Source organism: Mobula birostris, chromosome 2 (genome assembly GCF_030028105.1).
Source record: "Mobula birostris isolate sMobBir1 chromosome 2, sMobBir1.hap1, whole genome shotgun sequence".
In the NCBI taxonomy this organism is placed as follows: domain Eukaryota; kingdom Metazoa; phylum Chordata; class Chondrichthyes; order Myliobatiformes; family Myliobatidae; genus Mobula; species Mobula birostris.
The window spans coordinates 12,235,884-12,261,592 of record NC_092371.1 but is presented as its reverse complement, the minus strand read 5'-3'; the positions used below and the strand labels follow the sequence as shown (position 1 = coordinate 12,261,592).

Below are 25,709 nucleotides of genomic sequence, written 5' to 3'. Positions count from 1 at the left end.
AAAACAGAAAACAACAAATACTGGACTGAAAATGTTATATTTGAATGTACGCAGCTTAAGAAATAAAAATAAAAAAGGCGTGTCAGAAGGGCAATGTCATGATAATCGTTGGGGATTTTAACATGAAAGTGGATTGGGAAAACCAGGCCAGGACCTTGAGAGAGAATTTGTAGAATATCTAAGAGATGGCATTTTGGAACAGCTTATTGTTGAGCCCACTAGGGGATTGGCTGTGCTAGATTGGATGTTGTGCAATGATCCAGTGGTGATAAGAGAGCTTAAGGTTAAGGAAACCTTGGGGAACAGTGATCACGATATGATCCAGTTCACGTTGAAATTTGAGAAAGAGAAACTAAATTCCAATGTGTCAGTATTTCAGAGGAATAAAGGAAATTACAATGGCATGAGAGGGGAACTGGCCAAGGTTGACTGGAAAGAAACACTAGTAGGAAGGACAGCAGAGCAGCAATGGCTGGAGTTTCTGCAAAAAATGAGGGAAGAGCGAGAAAGAAATATGCCAAATAAGAAGAAATTTTTGAATGGAAGAAGGACACTACCATGGCTGACAAGTGAAGTCAGAGCCAAAGTAAAAGCAAAAGGGATGGCATACAAGGAAGCCAAAGCTAGTGGGAAGATAAGAGGATTAGGAATCTTTTAAAAACTTTCAGAAGGAAATTAAGAAGATTATTAGGAAGGAAGAGATGAATTATGAAAGGAAATTGGTGACTAATATCAAAGAAGATACTAAAAGCTTTTTTAAGTATATAAAGAGTAAAAGAGAGTTGAGGGTAGATATAAGACCAATAGAAAATGACGCTGGAGATATTGTAATGAGAGACTCAGAGATGGCAGAGGAACTGAATGTGTATTTTGCATCATCTTCACAGTGGAAGACATCTACAGTATATCAGACATTCAAGAGTGTCAGGGAAGTGAAGTATGTGCAGTGAAAGTTACGACTGAAAAGGTGCTCAGGAAGCTTAATGGTCTGAGGGTGGATAAATCTCATGGGCCTGATAGATTGCACCCTCAGGTTCTGAAGGAAGTAGGTAGAGTCTGCGGAGGCATTAACGATGGTCTTTCAAGAATTGATAGATTCTGGCATTGTACCAGATGACTGGAAAAATGCAAATGTTACTCCGCTATTTAAGAAGGGTGGGAGGCAGCAGAAAGGAAACTATAGAACTGTTACCCTGGCATCAGTGGTTAGGAAGTTGTTTGAATCAATTGTTAGGGATGAGATTACGGAGTACCTGGAAGGCACATGACAAGATAGGCCAAAGTTAGTATGGTTTCCTGAAAGGAAAATCCTACCTGACTAGCCTACTGCAATTTTTTGAGGAAATTACAAGTGTGGTAGACAAAGGAGATGCAATAGATGTGGTGTACTTGGATGTTCAGAAGGCCTTTGACAAAGTGCAACACATGGGGCTGCTTAGCAAGATAAGAACCCATGGAATTACAGGGGAGTTACTAGCACGGGTGGAACATTGGCTGGCCGGCAGAAAACAGAGAGTGGGAATAAAGGGATCCTATTCTAGCTGGTTGCTGGTTACCAGTGGAGTTCCATAGGGGTTGGTATTGGGACCGCTGCTTTTTATGATGTATGTCAATGATTTGGACTATGGGATTAATGAATTTGTGGCTAAATTTGCCGATGATACAAAGATAAGTGGAGGAGCGGGTATTGTTGAGGTAACAGAGAGCCTGCAGAGAGACTTAGATAGTTTAGGGGAATGGGCAAAGAAGTGGCAAATGAAATACAATGTTGGAAAGTGTGTGGTCATGCACTTTGGTGGAAGAAATAAAGGGGCAGACTATTATTTAGATGGGGAGAGAATTCAAAATGCAGAGATGCAAAGGGACTTGGGAGTCCTTGGGCAGGATACCCTAAAGATTAACCTCCAGGTTGAGTCGGTGGTGAAGGCGGTGAATGCAATGTTGGCATTCATTTCTAGAGGTATATAGAATATAAGAGCAGGGATGTGATGTTGAGGCTCTATAAGGTACACATGAGATCATACTTGGAGAATTGTGTGCAGTTTTGGGTTTATTTTCGAAAGGATATACTGACATTGGAGAGGGTTCAGAGAAGATTCACGAGAATGATTCCAGGAATGAAAGGGTTACCGTATGACGAATGTCTGGCAGCTCTAGGGCTGTAATCCTGGAGTTCAGGAGAATGAAGGGGAATCTCAAAGAAACATTCTGAATATTAAAAGGCCTGAACTGCTTAGATATGACAAAGTTATTTCCCATGGTAGGGGAAGCTAGTACAAGAGAGCACAACTTCAAGACTGAAGGATGTCCATTTAGATCAGGCTTGTAGAGAAATTACTTTAGTCAGAGGGTGGTAAATCTGTGGAATTTGTTGCCATGAGCAGCTGTGCAGGCCAAGTCATTGGGTGCATTTAAGGCAGAGATAGATAGATTCTTGATTAGCCAGGGCATTAAAGGGTATGGAGAGAAGGCAGGGAAGTAGGGATGACTGGAAGAATTGGATCGGCCCATTACTGAATGGCGGAGCAGACACAATAGGCCAAATGGCCTACTTCTGCTCCTATATCTTATGGTCTTATCATGGAAGTAGTCCTGAATAATAAGTTGAGGGGAAGGGTGGCAGGTGATAGGTGAGACCAGGTAAGGGGGAACTGGGTGACTGGGGATATGAAGTGAGAATCTGGAATCTGGAAGGGGATAGGTAAAGGGCTGAAGAAGGAATCTGATAGGAGATAGGAGAGGATTGGACGATGGGAGAAGGTGAAGAGGAGGAAATCCTGGAGGGAGGAGATGGCAGGTGAGGAGAAGGGGTGAGAGGGTAACCAAAATGAGGAATGGAAAAAGACAGAAGGAATGAGGGGAGAAAATTACTGGGTTAGATAAATTGATGTTCATGCCATCCTGAGTATCTGCCCCCCACCACCTTCTTTTCCAGTCCCGATGAAGGGTTTCCGCCAGAAACATCAACTGTTTATTCCCCTCCATAGATGCTGCCTGACCTGCTGAGTTCCTCCAGCATTCTGTGGGTGTTGGAACATTAGGGTGACACAGTAGCTTAGTGCTAACTGCGATTATAGCACCAGCCACCACCTGGGTTTGATTCTGTCCCTGTCTGTAAGGAGTTTGTACATTCTAACCATGACCATGTGGGTTTCCTCTGGGTGCTCCAGTTCCCTCTCACCTTCCAAAATGACATATGGGTTAGGGTTAGTAAGTTGTGGGCACACAATGTTGGTGCTGGAAGCAGGATGACACTTGTGGGCTGCCCTCAGACAGCCCTGGATTATGTTGGTTGTTGATGGAAACAACACATTTCACTGTATGTTTTGATGAACGTGTGACAAATAAAATGAATCTTTCTTTCTTTAAGCTCCATTGAATCTTGAATAACCTGCTGTGGTGAAGATGAACATCTCATGGCTTCTCCACCCTCTGTCTGAAGTCTTTCACACTAAGGGCAGAATCTCTCCTGCACTCCTCTGTCCACAGGGACATCCTAGGGCAGCTGATCTGTGCCGGCAGGGTCTCTGATCATCTCTCACCTGCTTTCAGCAGCACGATCTGGTCATTCTGGCAGAGGTCCAGGAAGCCGTCGATGCGTTTGGCAAACTCCACCACATATTGGATTGCGCCGGTGATAGCATGGGCCGATTTCTGCCACATCTCCGCGATGGACTGGTGGTGGGAGGAGGAGGGCGGGTGGAGGAGGGAAAGGAGGTTTGTTAGAGTGGAGGGATGTTGGAGGAGAAGGGCATTGGGAGAATGGGAAAAGATGTGAGAGGAAAGATGTAGTGAGAGAGGGAGAGAAGCAGAGATTGAAAGAGTGGGGACAGGACGGGGCAAAGGTAGAAGGGGAGAGGGGAGAAAAGAAGGGCATGGGGTGAGAATGGAAGAATGGACAGAAGAGCGAGTGGCAGAGGGAGATAATGGGAGGGAAAGAGAGGGATGGAGGGAAATGAGGGAGAGAGAGGAATAAAAGAGAGTGAAAAAGAGAGGGAGACAAACAAGCAGTAAAATACAAATCACTAAATGTAAGTTGAACAATGGGCTATGGGATGCTGTGTGGTCACTGCTGAAATATGGAAACCGCAGTAGCTAAGATGAGCATAGCAAGATAGTGCAAGACCCCTCCTCACCAACCCTCCCAGAGTGCGGTACTCCCTCCTCTCCACCTCTTCCACAGTACAGTAATCCCTCCTCACTGACACCCCCCTCACAACACGGCGCTCCCTCCTCACTGCCCCCCCCACAGCACGGTGCTCCCTCATCGCCCCTCCCACAGCACGGTGCTCCCTCATCGCCCCTCCCACAGCATGGTGCTCCCTCCTCATCGCCCATCCCACAGCACGGTGCTCCCTCATCGCCCCTCCCACAGCACGGCGCTCCTTCCTCACTGCCCCCCCCCCCACAGCACGGTGCTCCCTCCTCATCGCCCCTCCCACAGCACGGTGCTCCCTCATCGCCCCTCCCACAGCACGGAGCTCCCTCCTCACTGCCCCTCTCCCACAGCACAGCACTCCCTTCTCACTGTCTCCCCCCCCCGCCCCACAGCACGGTGCTCCCTCCTCATCGCTCCTCCCACAGCACGGCGCTCCCTCCTCACTGCCCCCCTCCCCACAGCACGGTGCTCCCTCCTCATCGCCCCTCCCACAGAATGACGATCCATTGTCACCATCTTTCTTGCATCGCGACTCTGCCACCTCACAACCCTCTCACAATGAGGTGCTCCCTCCACACCGACTTGCCCACAGTGTAACATTCCCTCAGTGCGACTCTACAGTTTGTTCCTGGTCAATACAAGTCTGTACTGTATGTGCTGCAGAGAGAACCGACCCCTGAATCAGAGACCCCCACGCAGACCCACCTTCTTCTGGTAGCCCTCGATCTCCGTCTGTGAGAAAACCTTCCAACGAAGGGCATTCAGCTGTTCGGGCAGAAATTGGCAGGTCTCCCGGTGAGACTTAACCACGTTCTGGATCACGCGGTCTGTGTGGAGTGAGAGGTCAAAACTGGAGTGATACATCGACACAGCAATACACACTCAGACACACAGTGCTCGTTAATACAAACTTCTAATCAGCCAACCGTGTGGCAGCAACTCAATGCATAAAAGCAGGCTGACACGGTCAAGACATTCAGTTGTTAAGACCAAACATCAGAATGGGAGAAAAATGTGATCTAAGTGACTGACTGTGGAATGATTATTGGTGCCAGATGGGGTGGTTGAATATCTCAGAAACTGTTGATCTCCTGGGATTTTCACACACAACAGTCTCTAGAGTTTACAGGGAATGGTACAAAAAGCAAAAAACATGCAGTGAGCGGTAGTTTTGTGGGTGAATGAGAGAGGTCTGAGGAGAATGGCCAGACTGGTTCAAGCTGATAGGAAGGTGACAGCAACTCAAATAGTCATGTGCTACAACAGTGGTGTGCAGAAGAGCATCTCTGAACGCACAACACATCGAACCTTGAAGTGGTTGGGCCACAGCAGCAAGAAGACCACAAACATACACATAGTGGCCACTTTATTATGTACAGGAGAAACCTAATAAAGTGATCACTGACTGTTTTATAACACACACAAACACAGCCAAATGCAGTGATACACGCACTCTGTTACTACAGATAGAATGATGCACAGGACCCGTGTGTATTCCCTGTCACACAATATCCACGCATGCCCCCGCGGAGACTGACATTCTGGTCTCACACGCACACAAAACCTTCCAGCAGAGCGGAAACCTTGCCCCACAGGCTGAGGGAGTGGTAGGGTGATTGGGTGCAAATACGGTGATGGGCTGGAGTGGGTGGGACGTAGGGGAGGTGTGTGTATGTGTGGGCAGAGTAAGCGGTCCCAAATAGGTGTGGCACCCCACTTACCCAGCTCTGAGCTAAGTACACCACCCTGGAGTCGCGGGAAGCCAGACCGGGTCAGGAAATCCGTTCCTCCTGCTGGCTTCACCTCCACCAGCTGCAGGCCAGGCTGAGGCAGCGGTGGCGGCTGTGGTACCTCTACTGGGCAGTAGGGATGACTTCTGACCTCAGGCACTCCAGTACCGGGGCCCTGTCCACTGGGGAAATGGTCCTGGGTGAGCTTAGTCTGGCTCAGTGCACGAGCACCAGTGCCGTAGGCCATATCTGGAGCCTCAGGCTTGCTTGGCTGCCTCTCCTGTTCCATGCGATGCCTTTGAACCTCAGCGTGCAGGCTGTCTCGCTGTTTCTTGGACATGCGGCCAAACTTCACAGCTGGAAAGAATATGAAAAGGTTCCCAACTTTGTACAAATATCGCCAAAGCTGGCTGCGCACGTGAAGGCAAAAGAGAAGATCATCAGACCATACGACATAGAAAGAGAATCAGGTCATTCGGCCAAATGAGTCTGCTCCACCACTTGATTATGGCTGATTTATTATCCCTCTGCGGCCCAATCTTCTACCTTTTTCCCATAACCCTTGAGACCTTGACTAATCAAGAAATCACCTCCACAGTAAAGGTATTCAGTGCCTATAAAAAGTTTTCAACCCTTTGAAAGTTTTCATGTTTTAGTGTTTTACAACATTGAATCACTGTGGATTAAGGCTTCTTTGACACTGGTCAACAGAAAAGACTCTTGTCTCAAAACGAAAACAGATCTCTACAAAGTGATCTAAATTAATTACAAATATAAAACACAAAATAATTGATTGCATAAGTATTCACCTCCTTTAATATGACACACCATGTCATCACTGGTACAGCCAATTGGTTTTAGAAGTCACATAATTAGTTAAATAGAGATCACTGTGTGCAGTCAAGGTGTTTCAATTGATCGTAGTAAAAATACACCTGTTTCTGGAAGGTCCAACTGATGGTGAGTCAGTATCCTGGCAAAAACTACACCATGAAGACAAAAGAACACTCCAAACAACTCTGCACAAAGGTTATTGAAAAGCACAGGTCAGGAGATGGATACAAGAACATTTCCAAGTCACAGAATATCCTTTGGAGTCAATCATTAAAAAATGGAAAGAATGTGGCATAGCTGTAAATCTGCCTAGGGCAGGGTTGTCCTCAAAAACTGAGTGACCATGTAAGAAGGGGACTAGAGACGGAGGCCACCAAGAGACCTGTGACAACTCTGGAGGAGTTACAAGCTTCAGTGGCTGAGATGGGAGAGACTGCGCATCCAACAGCTGTTGCCCAGGTACTTCACCAGACGCAGCTTTATGGGAAAGTGGTAAAGAAAAGGGCACTGTTGAAAAAAGCTCACATGAAATCTCAGCTAGATTTTGCCAGAAGGCATGTGGGAGAATCTGAAGTCAGCTGGAAGAGGGTTCAATAGTCTGATGAAACCAAAATTGAGCTTTTTGGCCATCAGATTGAACACTATGTTTGGTGTAAACCAAAGACAGAACCTCATCAAAAACACATAATCCCTACCGTGAAGCACAGTGGTAGCTGCATCATGCTGTGGGGATGCTTCACCGCAGCAGGCCCTGGAAGGCTTGTGAAGGTAGAGGGTAAAATGAATGCAGCAAAATACAGGGAAATCCTGGAGGAAAATCTGATGCAGTCTGCAAGAGAACTGCGATTTGGGAGAAGATTTGTTTTCCAGCAAGACAATGGCCTCCAAGCACAAAGTCAAAGCTACACAGGAATGGCTTAAAAACAACAAAGTTAATGTCCTAGAGTGACCAAATCAGAGACCAGACCTCGATCTGAGAATTTGTGACTGGACTGTTCACTCATGATCCCTATGCAATCTGACAGACCTTGTGCAGTTTTGTAAAGAAGAATGGGGAAAAACTGCAGTGTCCAGATGTGTAAAGCTGATAGAGATCTATCCACACAGATTCGAGGTTGTAATTGTTGCCAAAGATGCATCTACTAAATATTGACTTGAAGGGGGTGAATACTTACGCATTCAATTATTTTGTGTTTTATATTTGTAATTAACTTAGATCGCTTTGTAGAGATCTGTTTTCACTTTGGCACGAAGTAGTCTTTTTCTGTTGATCAGTGTCAAAAAAACCAAATTAAATCCACTGTGATTCAATCTCGTAGAACAATAAAACATGAACAACTCTGGGGGGGGCGGGGTGGGCGGTGAATACTTTTTATAGGCACTGAATAATGGCTTGGCTTCCACAGCTGTCTGTGGCAACAAATTCCACAGATTCAACACCCCCGGTTAAAGACATCTCTTTCCTAAAGGAACATCCTTCTGTTCTGAAGTTGGGCCCCCTGATGACCTACATCTGAACAGAGTAGGACAGGCATCAACTTTACCGAACATAAAAGGAGCCAATAAGTGTGCCAGATGAAGGATGAAATTCGTTGTCACAGGTATCTGGGTATGTTTAAGCCAGAAGTTGATAGATTCTTGATTGCTCAAGGCATGAAAGGATACAGGGAGAAGGCAGGAGATTGGAACTGAGAGGGAAAATGGATCAACTGTAATGAAATGGTGGAGCAGACTCGATGGGCCAAATGGCTGAATTCTGCTCCTACATCTTATGGTCTTGACCCAGAATGTATTGACTGTCCACATCCCTACATAGATGCTGCCTGATCCACAGCATTTTGTGTGTTGCTCCTGGTCCCACTGTAGGAGCAGTCCCCCGTATAAAACATTCGTCAGATCTTTTATCGGGTACTGCATGCAGTTCTGAATCAGAAACATCTTTAATATCACTGGCATATGTTGTGAAACATGCATGCACTATTAGTCTTCAGACCATGCCACTTGGGGACTTGGGCTAATAATGACAGTAGGGAGCCGTCGATCCCAGGGGTTCATGGATTTGCACCTCTGGTGGACTGTGTACTCTCCAGGGCGGGAAGATTTGAAGAACCAGCTATTGCCCATGCAGCGGGTTCCCCCTCTCCATGTCATAGTCATAGTCATAGTAGTCATAGTCATACTTTATTAATCCCGGGGGAAATTGGTTTTTGTTACAGTTGCTCCATAAATAATAAGTAGTAATAGAACCATAAATAGTTAAATAGTAATATGTAAATTATGCCACGAAATAAGTCCAGGACCAGCCTATTGGCTCAGGGTGTCTGACCCTCCAAGGGAGGAGTTGTAAAATTTGATGGCCACAGGCAGGAATGACTTCCTATGACGCTCTGTGCTGCATCTCGGTGGAATGAGTCTCTGGCTGAATGTACTCCTGTGCCCAACCAGTACATTATGTAGTGGATGGGAGACATTGACCAAGATGGCATGCAACTTAGACAGCATCCTCTTTTCAGACACCACCGTGAGAGAGTCCAGTTCCATCCCCACAACATCACTGGCCTTACGAATGAGTTTGTTGATTCTGTTGGTGTCTGCCACCCTCACTGATGTAGTTCAAGGTAAAGGGCAAGCGTCGATATAGCTTGGCACCAGTGCTGTCGCACTGCCTTAGGGAACCCGGCTCTGGATTTCTTCCTCGGGGTTTACTCCCGAAGCCTCTCCCATGGGTGGGTATGGCCACAAGGCAGCAGAGGTTTCAAATCAAAAGTTTCCTTCTCCTAGTCAGACTGCTGTCCAAGGCTGATGAGCCTCACCTGTCCGATGGGCTAATATTATTATTATTTTTTTTCCTCTCAGCTCAGGCTGGTAAGACCTGAGTTATGGGCATAGCCAAGCATGCTCATTTGTCAATTGCTAGGAATCTTCAGACTACTCTAGTGGTGTTCAGCATTGTGGGCTCTTGAAGATTTATATAAATATTGCTGTGTAGTCCTAATTATTTAATGCTATTGTGTAGCGACTTTGGGATGATACCAGTTGTAGATATTACTAATTGGGACAATGTATACCCTGTTCATATTCCATAGTCTTTCAATTTCCTCTTTAAATTTAGCATATTTCTGATGTTTTTCACTTACTGATTTCTGTATATTATGTGTGTTTGGAATGGCTATATCTAATAAGAATGGTTATTAAGGATTGTTCTATCTGGAATAATGGATTAGTCATAAAATAATTTGTGGGACTCTGAGCCTAGAACTGGTCAGGCTTGTATTTATAGTAGGGTATGGTATCTTTTATGAGTTTGTATCTTAAAGCAATATTTTGGTGAATGTTGTTTGCCACTTGATTGTGCCTGTGTAAGTAATCAGATTGAGTTTAAATTGCTGCAGGATCCTGTAATGTGTTGGATTGTTTCTAGTTCTCTTGCCATTTTCTGCATTTATTAGCTTGAATTTGTTGGTCTTTTATTATGTATTGTTGATAATTTTTTGTGTTAACCACCTGGTCCTGTATTGCCACAAGGAACCCCTCTGTTTCTGGGGAGAGGTATCCAACTCTGTGCCAGGCTTCCTTGTTGACATCTACTTTGCTAAGGTTATGGGGATGTGCTATGTGCTGCGTGTGATTGTATGTATTGTGTTTTGCACTTTGGTCCTGTTTCGTTTTAGTGGTAAGGTGTGTGTGAGGTTGAATGACAATTAAACTTGACTTTAACTATTTCATACGTATATTCATACTGTCATTAGCAATCTTTTCCTCTATTATTATGTATTGCACTGTACTGCTGCTGCAAAGACAACAAGTTTCACGACATTTGCCAGCGATATTAAAGCTGATTCTGATCAGGCAGGCTGCTGTGTAACTTGGAGCCGAGCCTGCAGGTGGCGGTGTTTCCCCTGTATCCACTGCTCTTGGTGGAAGATGCTGTAAGGCGAGTAACTGCACTGCATTTTGTAGCCACTGTGCGGCAGCTGTAGATGAAGGGAGTATTTAGGATAGTATGTATTCTTTGTATTTGATGACTTAGAGCTTCTCAATAGCTGCAATCTCCCCGGCGTGTGGGAAGTGTCCATCACACTCAAGACTGGTGTCTTATAGATAGTAGAAAGGCCTTGGGGTGTCAGTGACTGCAAGATACCCTGAGCCACTCTGGTAGCCCTGGCATCCTCAGTGATGCCATTAAAGGAGGAAAGGGAGGTCTGTGGAGATGATTACAGTGTGCTGATCATGCAGCCAAAGCCAACAACACTAATAAAGGAACAATGCAAATTGGAGATGATTGAGAAAAAACAAAGAAGATTCTGCAGATGCTGGAAATCTGGAGCAATACACACAAAATGCTAGATGAACTCAGCAGGTCTGGCAGCGTCTGTGGAAGGAAATGAACAATACCAAGGCACATATTCAGGAAATATTCAGTATTTATTAATTGTCATTTGGCATCCCACCCAACAACAAGGTTGTTTGACTGACATATCATTAAATTAAAGCACTGAAACAGACCCTTCAGCCCATCTATTCCATGCCAGCCTAGTCTTCTGCCTAGTTCCATCTATCTGCAACTGGGCCATAGCTCTACATATCCCTCTTATCCATGTACCTATCCAAACTTCTCTTAAAACATTTTGATATAAAATGGAAATAAAATAGATTTATTGTGATATTACAGTAATGCCCTTTCCTATAATTGTAGAATTATAAACAAAGACAGCAAGTCATAATTTCTTTTCACCTGTTTAATAATAAAAGCATGTTACTTTATGCTAGTTTTATCAATTCCTGTATATGGAAAAGAGCACACAGAGCAAATAAAATAAAGCAATCATATAAATCTTTAGAGAGAGAACAGAGGAGATTTACCAGGATGCTGCCTAGATTAGAGAGCGTGTCTTATGAAGAGAGGTTGAACAAGCTAGTGTTTTTCTCCTTAGAGTGAAGGATAATGAAAGGTAACTTGACAGAGGTGTACAAGATGATGAGAGGTATAGATAGAGCGGACAGCCAAGGACTTTTTTTTTTACCAGGACAGAAATGGCTAATATGAGGAAACATAATTTTAAGGTGATTGGAGGAAAGTATACGGGGATGTTGGAGGTAAGTCTTTTTTATACAGAAAGTTGTGTGTATGTGGAATGCCCTGCCAGTAGAGGTACAGTATCGTGCAAACATCTTAGGCACATATATATAGCTAGGGTGTCATTTGTACATTTGACATTTGTACAGTACTGTATTTGTCAATGTGGAGTGGACAGCGGGTTTGTAAATCTGGTAGGGGTAAAGGATACTAGGAATGGCGAGGATGCAGCGCCACAAGAGGGATGTGAGACAAGTGGCAGAGAGTGCAGACACACACAGCCCTGAGATACCAGGCAAGGTCATTTGATTTGAAACAATTGATCATTACAGAATGTCTCTCTGGTGTTCCTGCACCCTCCCCTTTTCCCAGCCATGATCCCCCTCTCTTTGCCCTCTTCCCAATCTCAGTTCACGATATCAGAATCAGGTGTATCATCACTCACTCATGTCATGACATGATTTTTTTTACATTGCAATACATAAAAGTTACTACAGTTCCTAGGCACCCTAGCTATATAGAGTTACAAAATACATGTGGACTAAGATGTTAACTGTTCTGTGCTATCACCAGTGGGATCATCAGTTGATCTGCCACCTGTCTTCAGGAGTTTCGGCCCGCTTATGATCAAGACTCCCTCGAGGTGGTGGGCCAGCAGTGCTAAAGCACCACCTCCCACTGGTGAGCTTAAAAACTTGGCATCTGCGTCTATCAGAGTTGTTGGTCACTTCCATCCAACAGACAGTCTGCTCTTCAGGTGTCTATGCAACTACTGAAGGGTTTGCAAGATGTGTATACACTGTCTGACTATCTGCCCCTCTGGACGTACTTGGTCCACACCCATGCTGCTTTGCTTTCTTCAACTCAACCAAACCAAACCTGTACTTTCCAACAGCGTAAATCATATCGCCCATCACTTCCAACTTTCTCTTTGATGTTCCCCTGAGGGTGTTCTCTGACATTATACTGATATCCTCATCAAACACACGGCAAGCCTTCTCATCTGCCATTGCTGGCCACTTGACCTTCCTCTTCTTCTCTACCTCCTCGCCACCACCATCATGCGAAGGATCTACCTGGGTACTGTGGTCTAAAACCTGACCTGGATTATCTTTCGTCTGACCTGGAGTATGATGACTCTCTCCAGAGTGAATCACTGTGACTTGTGAATCAGTGGTTGAAAAGACCACATCATCTGTGCTTATACTGTATGGGCCTAAGACTTTAGCACAGTACTGTAGATACATTAGGGTTATTTAAGAGACCCTTAGACAGTCACATGATGATAGAAAAATGAGGGCTATGGGGGAAGGGAAGGGTTAGCTTGGCCTTAGAGCAGGTTAAAGGGTTGAGCCATCATGGCCCAAAGAGCTTGTACTGTGCTGTAATGTTCTATGTTCTAACACCAGCTTTGCTCTCAATTGAGATGAAATTATCAATCAGATCTATGTCTAAATGGGTAATCTGTAATCTGTGTTCCTGTGGTAAGTATTAGCTGAGCCTAATGATGGGACCTTCTAAAAAGCATAGAGGTGAATGTTTCTATTTGTATTTGGTTAGTGTTAATTATGGCAGCTTCAATACCCTTAAGTCTCTGTGCTCAGGAACCATTCTATTTCTGACATGCCAGACACTGGTGGTTCAGAATTCCGGGCTGACAAAGAACACAGAACACTACAACACAATACAGGCCCTTCAGCCCACAATGTTATGCTGACCCTTTTATCTACCTTAAGATCGATCTAAACCTTCCCTCTTGCATCACCCTCCACTTTTCTATAATCTATGTGCCTATCCAAGAATCTGTTATATATCCATAATGTACCTGCCTCTACCACCACCCCTAGCAGTGTGTTCCACACACCCACCACTCTCTGTGTAAAAAAAATTACCTCTGATGTCCCCCGCTATACTTTTCTCCAATCATCTAAAAATTAGGGCCCCTTATATTAGCTACTTCCACACTGGGAAAAAGTCTCTTGCTATCCACTTGATCTTTGCCTCTTGTACACCTCTATTAAGTCACCCCTCATCCTCCTTCACTCCAAAGAGAAAATTCCCCTCCGTACCCTCTCTGAAGTTCCACATCCTTCCTATAATGAGGCAACCAGAACTGAACACAATACTCCAAGTGTGGTCTAAGTAGAGTTTTATCTACTTAGTGAACTCAGCCTTTTCTCCTTAGAGCGATGGAGGATGAGAGGTGACCCAATAGACATGTATAAGATGATGAGAGGCACTGATCGTGTGGATAGTCAGAGGCTTTTTCCAAAGGCTGAAATGGTTGCCACAAAAGGACACAGGTTTGACGTGCTGGGGAGTAGGTACAGAGGAGATGTCAGGGGTAAGTTTTTTACTCAGAGAGTGGTGAGTGCGTGGAATGGGCTGCTGGCAACGGTGGTGGAGGCGGATACTTTTGGATAGGTACATGGAGCTTAGAAAAATAGAGGGCTATGGGTAAGCCTAGTAATTTCTAAGGTAGGGACATGTTCAGCACAACTTTGTGGGCTGAAGGGTCTGTATTGTGCTGTAGGTTTTCTATGTTTCTATCTAGTGGAATATTCAAGTGTGTTAAGCATTTCCCATCACCACCTCCTTATGATAAAGGGCGTGAGATTCCCTGGGTCAGAGAGCCCACCCACACAAGACACCAGGTTCCTCACCGTCTCGGGACATGCCGAGCTCCAGGCACTTGTGCAGCCGGCAGTGCTGGCATCGGTTGCGGCTAGTGCGATCGATCGGACAGTTCTTCTGACGGGAGCAGGTGTACGAGACGCTGTTCTGCTGGCTTCTTCTAAAGAACCCCTGAGCAGCAAAGAGAAAGAACAAAATTAGACCACACTGTGGGCTGATAACCACCACAGCTGCGATGGTTATGCAGACACCTGCCCCAACTCGGGTGGTAAGCATTTAATAATGGCAGCTATAACACCCACAATCCTCTGCAATCCAGAAATCACTCCATCTTTGGCAGCCAGCAGTTGTGTGCAGGTACCGGCAGCTTTCCCTTCCCACCCTCCCTTCCCTTGGAGGGGCTGATCCCAAAGGTGAGTGTCTCCTCAATTCGTACCTTGCAGCCTTCACAAGTGATGACTCCATAATGGATTCCTGAGGATTTATCTCCACAGATTTTACATGGGATGATTTCAATTTGTGCTAAAACAGAGAAAAGAGGGGGGTTAACTGTGGATGGAAAAAAAACTGTGCCATGACCATAGCCCCCATACCACTCCCACCCTTGTACCTAACCAAACTTCTCTTAAACGTTGCAATCAAATCTGTATCTACCACTCTCTGCCGGCAGCAGATCCCACACTCTCTGAGTGAAGAAGCTTTCTTCCCCCCACCCCAGGTTCCCATTAAACATTTCACCTTTAACCCATGACCTTTCATTCTAATCTTACCCCACCTCAGTGGAAAAAGCCTGCTTGCATTTACGCAATCTATACCCCTCATAATTTTGTACATCTCGATCAAATCTCCCCTCTATCTCCAGTACTCCAGGGAATAAAGTTCTAACCTATTCAACATTTCCCTATAACTCAGCTCAAGTGCTGGCAACATTCTTCACACATTATACAGTAACCATGACCTCATAAATGCTGCTGGGGCGGCATTGCTTGAAGGGCTGAAGGGGCCTGTGCCTCGCTGTATTGCTAATTAAATAAGTGCACTTGGGCTACCAAGGGACCCACCCTTCCCAGAATCAATCCAAACATGGTACTTTGAATAAACACGATGAGAAAAGCAATGGCAATGTCACAGTTACAGAGACTGTGCAGTGCAGGCAGACAAATAAAGTGCAAGGGCCACGACAAAATAGATTGGGAGATCAAGAGTTCATTTTTTCAGCACACGAGAGGTCTGTTCAACAGTCTGTTAACAGATCAAGTTCAAGTTAAGTTGTCATTCAACCTTATACATGTATACAGCTCAATGAAACATTGTTCCAGGGCCAAGGTGCAAAAACACAGTGCATCCGGAAAGGTGGCATCATGTTCGGATGCAGCAGCCTCTCGGGACACCAACCAAAGGTGTTTTTGTCTGTTTCAAACATCTCTTTTTATGCTTGTAGGACAATGCTGGAAATTAAGATCCTCAGGTACTGCGTCTGCCTGAGCGAGCTGCTTGTTGTCAGAGGAGCTGGACTTGATGCAGACCATGATACTGCCTGCTACAGGAAGGCATTGGAAACTAACAGCAAGAGATGGTCTGAGATGTTTCTCTTGTGATTGCAAGACCCTGTTGGATGTTGATAATGTAAAATGGTGCAAGGCTGTTTCCCTTGTTTATTGGTGAGACAGATGCCCTCAGTTGCAGCGAGGATTAGGCCTTAAGCTGTGGGCTTGCCTATTGCAGCAGTGCAGGAGAGGAGACGCTGGAGGCGGTGTAGCGCAGTATCCATGCTGGGTTGGAGGCTGACCCCTCCCATCAGTTCTGCCCTCCTATGTTCACTCGGTGGAAAGACAAGCTGGGTTGCGCGTCTGTAGGCTGTTGAAAATTTGCTGATAACACCTATGCACCCTTAATTTACAGGATATGTCACTCAGGGACTTGGCTACATATATTTTTTGTGTGAGTGTACTATATGTTTACTTGTTATCTTATACTTGCTATATGTGCCTTGCGCTGTGTATGACTGTTGGTACTGTGTTTTGCTCCTTAGCTCTGGAGGAATGCTGTTTTGTTTTGCTCTATTCATGGATATTCAAGTATGGTTGAATGATAATTAAACTTGATACAGTCACACACAGCACATAGTTACAATAGCACATAATATTAGCACAAGTCTAATATGGCTCAAATATTGATGATGCATCAGATTCGCTGTTTCCCCTAAGCTGCATGGCTGCACAATAACTGAAACGTTTCTGTGCACATAGCCTTTGTTGCCTTGCACCTGAAATTTTCTTTTATATAATGTTAATATAATTTTGAAATTATGCTGATATAATTCTGCAATCTATATCAACATAACTGTGAAATACCTTGTAATTGTGTTAATAAATATAAACCATAGATGTTCTAAATAATAAACGTACCACAGCCTTCACTTTGAAACATTTCAGAACTTCAACTTATTTACATTGTCAGTGTTTCAAGTTACAACACTGTTACAAATTGTAACAATACAGAATGGAAGTTGGTCGCTCATTGTTAATAAACCGCTGACACCGGCTAAGTTTAAATATTTCTGAAACATGAAAGATTTTCTTTGTACTGTAAAATCAAACGTTATGTGATGTCAGATTTTATTCTAAATATTCATAGTATGCACGTTACAAAAACATTTAGAGTACTGGGGCAGTTTCCAGGCCGTGTAAAAATTTCCTGCTCAGAGCAATGGTTGGTCTGTGCAGCTTTAAAAACTAAATTCAGGGATCGTTGATGGGATGTTGTACAAAAGTTTGCATCTTCTACCCAGTGGGAAAGGAGAGAAAGGAGAGGCCTCCTTGATTATGTCGGCTGCTTTCCTAAGGAAGTGGGAAGTGTAGTCAAAGTCAGTAGATGGGAACAATACACACAAAGTGCTGGAGAAACTCAGCATGTCAGACAACATCTATGAAGGGTAATAAACAGTTAACATTTCAGACCAATACACTTCACCAGGACTGGAAAGAAAAAGGGTGCTTCTCATTCTTTCATTCTGGCCTATTTTGCTGTTTCTCCAGATCTAATGAAGGGCTCAGCCCAAAATGTTGACTGTTCCTTTCCCTTCATAGATGCTGCCTGGCTTGCTGAGTTTCTCCAGCATATTGGTCCAGATATCCAGCATCTGCAGAATCTTGTGTTCCCATTTTGGCTTGAGTGATGGACTGGACTGCATTCACACCTCTGCAATTTCTTCTGGTCTTAGGCAGAGCAGATGTCATATCAAGTTATCATGCATTCTGTAAAGAGGCTTTCTATGGCGTATCTGTAAAAGTTGGTCGGAATCATTGAGGACATTTTCACTGTGTGTGTGAGTATGCTAACTCTGTGCATGTGGTATTACAACTGAGAAGATTTGATATGTCTCCAAAAACACTCGAAAATTTCTACAGATATAGCACGGAGAGCATTCTAACTTGCTGCATCACTATCTAGCATGGGGGGGGAGGGGTACTGCACAGGATCGAAGCAAGCAGCAGAGGGTTGTAAACTTAGTCAATTCCATCACGAGCACTAGCTTCTGTAGTATCCAGGCCATCTTCAAGGAGCAATGCCTCAAAAAAGGTGATGTCCTTCATTAAGGACCCTATCACCCAACACATGCCCTCTTCTCATTGTTACCATCAAGAAGGAGGTACAGAAGCCGGAAGACACACTCAATGATTCAGGAACAGCTTCCTCCCCTCTGCCACATGATTTCTGAATGGACATTGAACCCATGAACGCTACCTCATTATTTTTTTAATTTCTGTTTTTGCTCTACTTATTTAATTTACCTACTTAGTATATAGGTTTCCCCCACCATCCGAAGGTAGAGCGTTCCTATGAAATGGTTCATAAGCCGGAATGTCATAAAGTGAAGAAGCAATTACCATTTATTTATATGGGAAAAATTTGTGAGCGTTCGCAAACCCAAAAAATAACCTACCAAATCATGCCAAATAACACATAAAACCTAAAATAAGAGTAACATATAGTAAAAGCAGGAATGATATGATAAATACACAGCCTATATAAGTAGAGATACTTTTCTACAACCATTGCTGAACTGTCCACCGTAGTGAAAATCTTGCGCAAGTGTTCTCGGCAGAAACACTCTCTCCAGTAACCTTTAAGCTATGAAGCTGCCAAATCATACCAAATAACACATAAAAATACACAGCCTATATAAAGTAGAAATAATGTATGTATAATGTAGTATCACTTTCTGGAATTGGGAAGACAGCGCTGAGCACACTGATGATGGTGTGTTAGGCTGAGTCGGAGGCTGGGGTGGTGCACTGGACCCCAACCTCCGGGCAGCGAACCGATACCGATCCGTGGAGAATGCAGCGGTCCAGCGATGGCCAAGATGCACCCAGCACATCTTTAAGAAAAAAGCCGAAATAAACAAGCTAATTAAATAGGTGCTGTCCGGCGTGTAAATGTCGGCCCAGATCAGAGGCGATGCAATCAGCAATCGCCTCTGATCTGGGCCGACATTTATGTGCCAGACGGCACCTAATTAATTAGCTTGTTTATTTCGGCTTTTTTCTTAAAGATATGCTGGGTGCGTTCCGGCTACCGCTGCATCCTCCGTGGCCCGATATCAGTCCACGGCCCAGGGATTGGGACCACTGGGGTGTCATCTCATCGTCATCTGTTTCCATCAAGGCAGGCAGGTCATCTTCTTCTATCTCGAAATGCTTAATTATGTCTAGTTTTATGCTAAGTGTAACACCCTTATGAGCTCCTTTAGGCTTTTCCGATACCTTTGAACTCATCTTGCTAACGGCTGCTCACAGGCACGCGTTTAAGCAAAGCCGGCTAGAATGCAGTTCCGGGGGAGAAGCTTGGCTGCTTGAAGCGCGCGTTGCCTTTTCTTGTAACAGTGAAAACACCTTCTGTTAGCGAAAACAGGTAACTGATGTAGGTCTTTCGTAACAGCGAGGTTTCATAAGGCAAACGTTTGAAAAGCGGGGGATACCTGTATATACTTACTGTACTTCAAAGGTCGAATTTAATGTCAGAGAAAGTATACAATATATATCCTGAAATGCTTTTTCTTCGCAAACATTCACAAAAACAGGGAGGTGCCCCAAAGAATGAAAAATAGTTAAGTGTGAGAACCCCAAAGTCCCCCCCAGTTCCCCCCTCCTGCGCATAGGCGGCAGCAAGCAACGACCCTCCTTCCCCCCACCAGCAAAAGAAAGCATATCAGTATCATCACCAAGCCCAAGCGTGTGCTAAGCAATAGCAAAGACACAGACTAAAGTTACCCCAAAGGCTTTGCAATTCATCCGAAATTCGACAAACCACATGTTCTCTCTCTCCCTGGCAAGGGAGAGGGAGGTGTCCCCTATTTTCACAGCCAGTGAGAGATATAACAACAACCCACTGGTTTACGTTGTTAAAAGTCCATTTCGTCACAGTACTTCACAGTTCATTCTCTATTACTGTGTATTGCATTGTACTCCTGCCACAAATTCAACAAATTTCACGACATATGCCGGTGATAATAAATCTGATTCTGATTATAGCTGTGCATACACGTCATTATGATCCTGCTTTTGTGTGTCATTTTGTGGGGATGTATGAGAGAGAGGATTATTGTTCAAAAATTTGGCAGTGTTTTAAGATCAAGATTGAAGATTCAAAATTGTTTAATGTCATTTCCAGTACACAAGTGTAAAGGGGAACAAAATAATTATTGTTCAGGATCCGATACAGCATAAAAAATAAATAAAGAGGTATTAAAAAGACAAGAAAGGATGTGGTGACATTGGAAAGGGTTCAAAGGAGGTTCACGGAAATGATTCCGGGATTGAAAGGCTTGTCATATGAGGAGCATTTCGTGGCTCTGGGCCTGTACTCATTGGAATTCAGAAGAATGAGGGGGGGGAATCTTATTGAAACCTACCAAATATTGAAGGGCCTTGATAAAGAGGATGTGGAGAGAATGTTTCCAATCAACACACATCAAAGTTGCTGGTGAACGCAGCAGGCAGGCAGCATCTCTAGGAAGAGGTACAGTCGACGTTTCAGGCTGAGACCCTTTGTCACGAAGGGTCTCGGCTTGAAACGTCGACTGTACCTCTTCCTAGAGATGCTGCCTGGCCTGCTGCATTCACCAGCAACTTTGATGTGTGTTGCTTGAATTTCCAGCATCTGCAGAATTCCTGTTGTTTTAGAATGTTTCCTATGGTGGGGTAGTCTAAGACCAGAGGACACAGCCCCAGAATAGAATAAAATCCATTTAGAATGGAGATGAGGGGGAATTTCTTTAGCAAGAGAGGTGAATCTGTGGAATCTGTTACCATGGGCAGCTGTGGAGGGCAAGTTATTGGGTATATTTATGGCAGAGGATGATCGATTCTTGATTGAAGGGATATGGGGAGAAGGCAGGAGATTGGGGCTGAGAGGGAAGTGGATCAGCCATGACAAAATGATGGAGCAGACTTGATAGGCCAAATGGCCTGATCCTGCTTCTACATCTTATGGTCTTAGATAAAGAACACAGTAATAAAAAACAATGACATGAATACATAATATCATTTATATACATTGATTGTATGTCCATAAAGTGACACTAGGCTCAGGAGTGTCCGTATATAACGCGACTGACAGGAAACAATAAAGTAGTGGTATTTGGGGGTGTGGAGAGGTGGGTTGGTGGGTGTGCTGCATCATATTATTAAGTTCTATTTTATACAAATAACTGTAAATATATAATGTACTTTCTGGTTAAACCACTCTCCCTCCAATGAGCCAAACGCACACAAATGGGATTAGCTGAGAACCTTGGTCGGTATGGACTAAATAGGCAGAAGGTCTGTTTTGGTGCTGTATGACTCTAGGAGTAGTGATCATAATTCCAAAAATGTTCTCCCACTGAAATGTTAGTCACCTGGCCAGGCTCATTTCCCAAAACAAAGTCCGGTATAGTCCCTTCTCAGAATCACAGACAGGTTTAATATCACTGACATGTGTCATGAAATTGATGTTTTGCAGCAGCAGTTCAGCGCAATACATAATAAAAACTATAAATTACAATAAGAAATATGTACAGTATATATAAAAATTAGATTAACTAAGTAGTGCAAAAAGAGAGGAAAAAATAGTGGGGTGGTGTACATTCCCAAAAACTAATCAATAAGCTTCAAGACCTTGACCTCAGTACCCCCTTGAGCAATTGGACCCTCGATTTCCTCTCTTGTAGACCTAGTCAGTTCAGATTGGCAACAATACCTCTTCCACAATATCCATCAGCCCAGGTACACCACAAGTCTCCCTGCTCTATTCACTTTACACTTAGGACTGTGTGGCTAAACACAGCTCCAATACCATCTTCAAGTTTGCTGATGACACCGCTGTTGTAGGCCATATCAAAGGTGGTGATGAATCAGCACATAGGAGGAAGATTAAAAGTCTGGCTGAGTGGTGCCACAATAACTAGCTCTTACTCTGCTAGCAAGACTAAGGAGCAGATTACTGACTTCAGCAGGAGGAGATTAGTGTGCAAACTTAAAGCACACGGTATTGGGGGTAAGGTATTGATGTGGATGGAGAATTGGTTAGCAGACAGGAAGCAAAGAGTGGGAATAAACAGGACCTTTTCAGAATGGCAGGCGGTGACTAGTGGGGTACTGCAAGGCTCAGTGCTGGGACCCCAGTTGTTTACAATATATATTAATGACGTGGATGAGGGAATTAAATGCAGCATCTCCAAGTTTGCGGATGACACGAAGCTGGGCGGCAGTGTTTGCTGTGAGGAGGATGCTAAGAGGATGCAGGGTGACTTGGATAGGTTAGGTGAATGGGCAAATTCATGGCAGATGCAATTTAATGTGGATAAATGTGAAGTTATCCACTTTGGTGGCAAAAATAGGAAAACAGATTATTATCTGAATGGTGGCCAATTAGGAAAAGGGGAGGTGCAACGAGACCTGGGTGTCATTATACACCAGTCATTGAAAGTGGGCATGCAGGTACAGCAGGCGGTGAAAAAGGCGAATGGTATGCTGGCACTTATAGCGAGAGGATTTGAGTACAGGAGCAGGGAGGTACTACTGCAGTTGTACAAAGCCTTGGTGAGACCACACCTGGAGTATTGTGTGCAGTTTTGGTCCCCTAATCTGAGGAAAGACATCCTTGCCATAGAGGGAGTACAAAGAAGGTTCACCAGATTGATTCCTGGGATGGCAGGACTTTCATATGAAGAAAGACTGGATGAACTGGGCTTGTACTCGTTGGAATTTAGAAGATTGAGGGGGGATCTGATTGAAACATATAAAATCCTAAAGGGATTGGACAGGCTAGATGCAGGAAGATTGTTCCCGATGTTGGGGAAGTCCAGAACAGGGGGTCACAGTTTGAGGATAAAGGGGAAGCCTTTTAGGACTGAGATTAGGAAAAATTTCTTCACACAGAGAGTGGTGAATCTGTGGAATTCTCTGCCACAGGAAACAGTTGAGGCCAGTTCATTGGCTATATTTAAGGGGAGTTAGATATGGCCCTTGTGGCTACGGGGATCAGGGGGTATGGAGGGAAGGCTGGGGCGGGGTTCTGAGTTGGATGATCAGCCATGATCATAATAAATGGCGGTGCAGGCTTGAAGGGCCGAATGGCCTACTCCTGCACCTATTTTCTATGTTTCTATGAAACCGGAGGTCCATGAACCAGTCCTCATTGAGAGATCAGAGATGGAGAGGGTCGGCAACTTTAAATTCCTTGGTGTTATCATTTCAGAAATGTCTTGGGCCCAGCATGCAAGTGCAATTACGAAGAAAGCGTGACAGCGTCCCTACTTCCTTAGAAGATCGCAGAGCTTTGGCATGACGTCAAAAACATTGACAAACTTCTACAGATGTTTGGTGGAGAGTATATTGACTGGGTGCATCACAGCATGGTACGGAAACACCAATGCCCTTGAATGGAAAATCTTACAAAAGGTAGTGGATATGGCCAAGTCCACCACGGGTAAAGTAAATCTTACAAAAGTAGTAGACATGGTCCAGTTCAACAGAGGTAAAGCCCTCCCCACCACTGAGCTCATCCACATGGATTATTGTTGCAGGAAAGCAGCATCCATCATCAGGGACCCCCCACCACCCAGGTCATGCTTTCTTCTTGCTGCTGCCATCAGGAAGGTGGTACAGGATCTTCAGGGCCCACACCACCAGGCGCTCCTCAACTATGAGGCTCTTGAACTAAAGGGGATAACTTCACTCGCCCCATTACTGAAATATTCCCACAATCTATGGACTCACTTTCAAGGGCTCTTCCTCTTGTATTCTCAATATTTATTTCTTATTTATTTACTATTATTATTTGTTTACTTTTGTATTTACATATTTTGGTGTCTTTTGCACGTTGGTTCTACGCCCAGTTGATTCTATAATGGTTATTGGATTTATTGAGTATGCCCGCAAGAAAACAAATGACATATATGTACTTTGATAATAAATTTACTTTGAACTCTTGAAACATGGGTTCATTGTCCATTCAGAGATCTGATGGCAGAGGGAAGAAGCTGCTCCAAAAACATTGTGTATGTCTTCAGACTCTTGTACCTCCTTCCTGATGGTAGCAATGACAGAAGGGCATGATAGGGGTCCTTCATGATGGATGCTGCCTTTTTGGGGCATTGCCTTTTGAAAATGTCCTGGATTTGGATCATCAACATATTGTTTCAAGAAACCCTGTTGGATGCGCTGAAAAAATTCTACCCCATCCCACACTAAGGTAATCCCAGTCAATATTGGGAAAGGAAAGTCACCCACTATGATAACCCTGTGTTATTCTGAAAGGCTGTTCAGAATCATAATCAGGTTTATTATCACTGTGTGTCCTGAAATCAGTTGTTTTGTGACAGCAGTGCAGTGCATAAGTAAATGAGAATAAGTTACAATTAGAAGTATTAAAAACATGACAGTACAAAAAGAGAGTAGCATAGTGAGGTAGTGTTCAAGGGTTCATGGACCATTCAGAAATCTGATGGTGGAAGAGAAAAAATCCATTCCTAAAATGTCGAGTGTGGGTCTTCAGGCTCCAGTACCTCCTACGTGATGGTAGCAATGAGATGTTACTCTGGAATGTGGCAGTGGTGTAACATATCACTCTAGGTGTAACTTCTAAAGCTCCTGAATGTGAGAGTGACTTTTGCCCTGACCGTGGCAGTGACGGAAGTTGGCATGTACTGACATTATGTTCCTACCACCATATTCTGGTGGCTGCCTGCATGCCCTGTGCTGAGATCTTGATCAAAGAGTTTTATAATACATCAGCAATTCTACCCTCTCTGCTCGATTACTCTTTAGTACCTGTGCGCAGGAAATCACAGGCACTTCCGTTCTAACATTTACCTCACAACTTATTGCAGGCAGGGCTGAAGCTAGGCCTGCTATCTCCCCCACAAGGGTGGGGGATGATGCTGTGGGGAAGACTGATCCCAATGACACTGTCCCTTCTCTTCCGCCATAACAGCCTAAGGGAAAGAAGGGAGGAAGTTGGAATAATTGGGGGGGGGGGGTGGAAAGAAAGGGAGGGAGGGAAGAAAGACAGAGGAGTCTAGGACCAGAGGTCATAGCCTCAGAATGGAAGGACAAAAATGAAGAGGTTTCTTTAGCCAGAGGGTGATGAATCTGTGAAATTCATTGCCATAGTCGGCTGTGGAGGCCAAGTCACTGAAAGCTGAAGTTGATAGGTTCTCGATTAGTAAGGGCATCAAAAGTTATGGACAGAAGGCAGGAGAATAGGTTTGTGAGGTACAATAAATCAGCCATGATGGAATGGCAGAGCAGACTCAATGGTCCGAATGACTTAATTCTGCTCCTATGTCTTATGGTCTTATGGAAGGGAAACAGGAAGGAGAAAGGAGATGATAGGGGAGGGAGATGCTGAGAGGGAGACAGGGTGTGGGTAGAGAGGGAGACAGGAGAGGCCGGGAGAGGGGGATTCAGTAGATGACAGAGATAAGGAAAGTGGAGAGAAAGGGAGACTGGAGGGGGAGATGGAAGTGGGAGGGAGACAGGGAGAGGGATTCGATAGGGGAGGGAGACGGGATAGGGAGAGAGATGGCATGAGAGGAAGAAAGGGAAGGGGGCAGGACAGGGAGACAGGAGGGGGAGGGGGATTCCATGAGAGAGAGAGAGAGAGAGAGAGAGAGAGAGAGAGAGAGAGAGAGAGACAAGGGAGGTTGTGGGACTGGGAGAGACACAGTAGGGGAGGATGACAGGGGAGAGGAAGATGGGAGGGGAAAGGAGAGGGGGGAGGGAGG

The 25,709-nt window shown here is 44.6% G+C and overlaps 1 protein-coding gene across 1 annotated transcript in view; it reads right to left on the bottom strand.

The window, feature by feature from the left end:
• Positions 1 to 25,709, bottom strand: part of LOC140212391 (nuclear receptor ROR-alpha A-like) — a 289,576-nt gene that overhangs the window by 11,601 nt on the left and 252,266 nt on the right. Inside the window, exons 10-14 of the mRNA XM_072283142.1 lie at positions 14,871 to 14,956; positions 14,464 to 14,605; positions 5,881 to 6,246; positions 4,865 to 4,986; positions 3,543 to 3,675 (exon numbers count right to left, since the gene is read on the bottom strand). Of these exons, the coding sequence (XP_072139243.1) occupies positions 3,543 to 3,675; positions 4,865 to 4,986; positions 5,881 to 6,246; positions 14,464 to 14,605; positions 14,871 to 14,956 (849 nt within the window). The remainder of the gene's footprint in view (positions 1 to 3,542; positions 3,676 to 4,864; positions 4,987 to 5,880; positions 6,247 to 14,463; positions 14,606 to 14,870; positions 14,957 to 25,709) is intronic.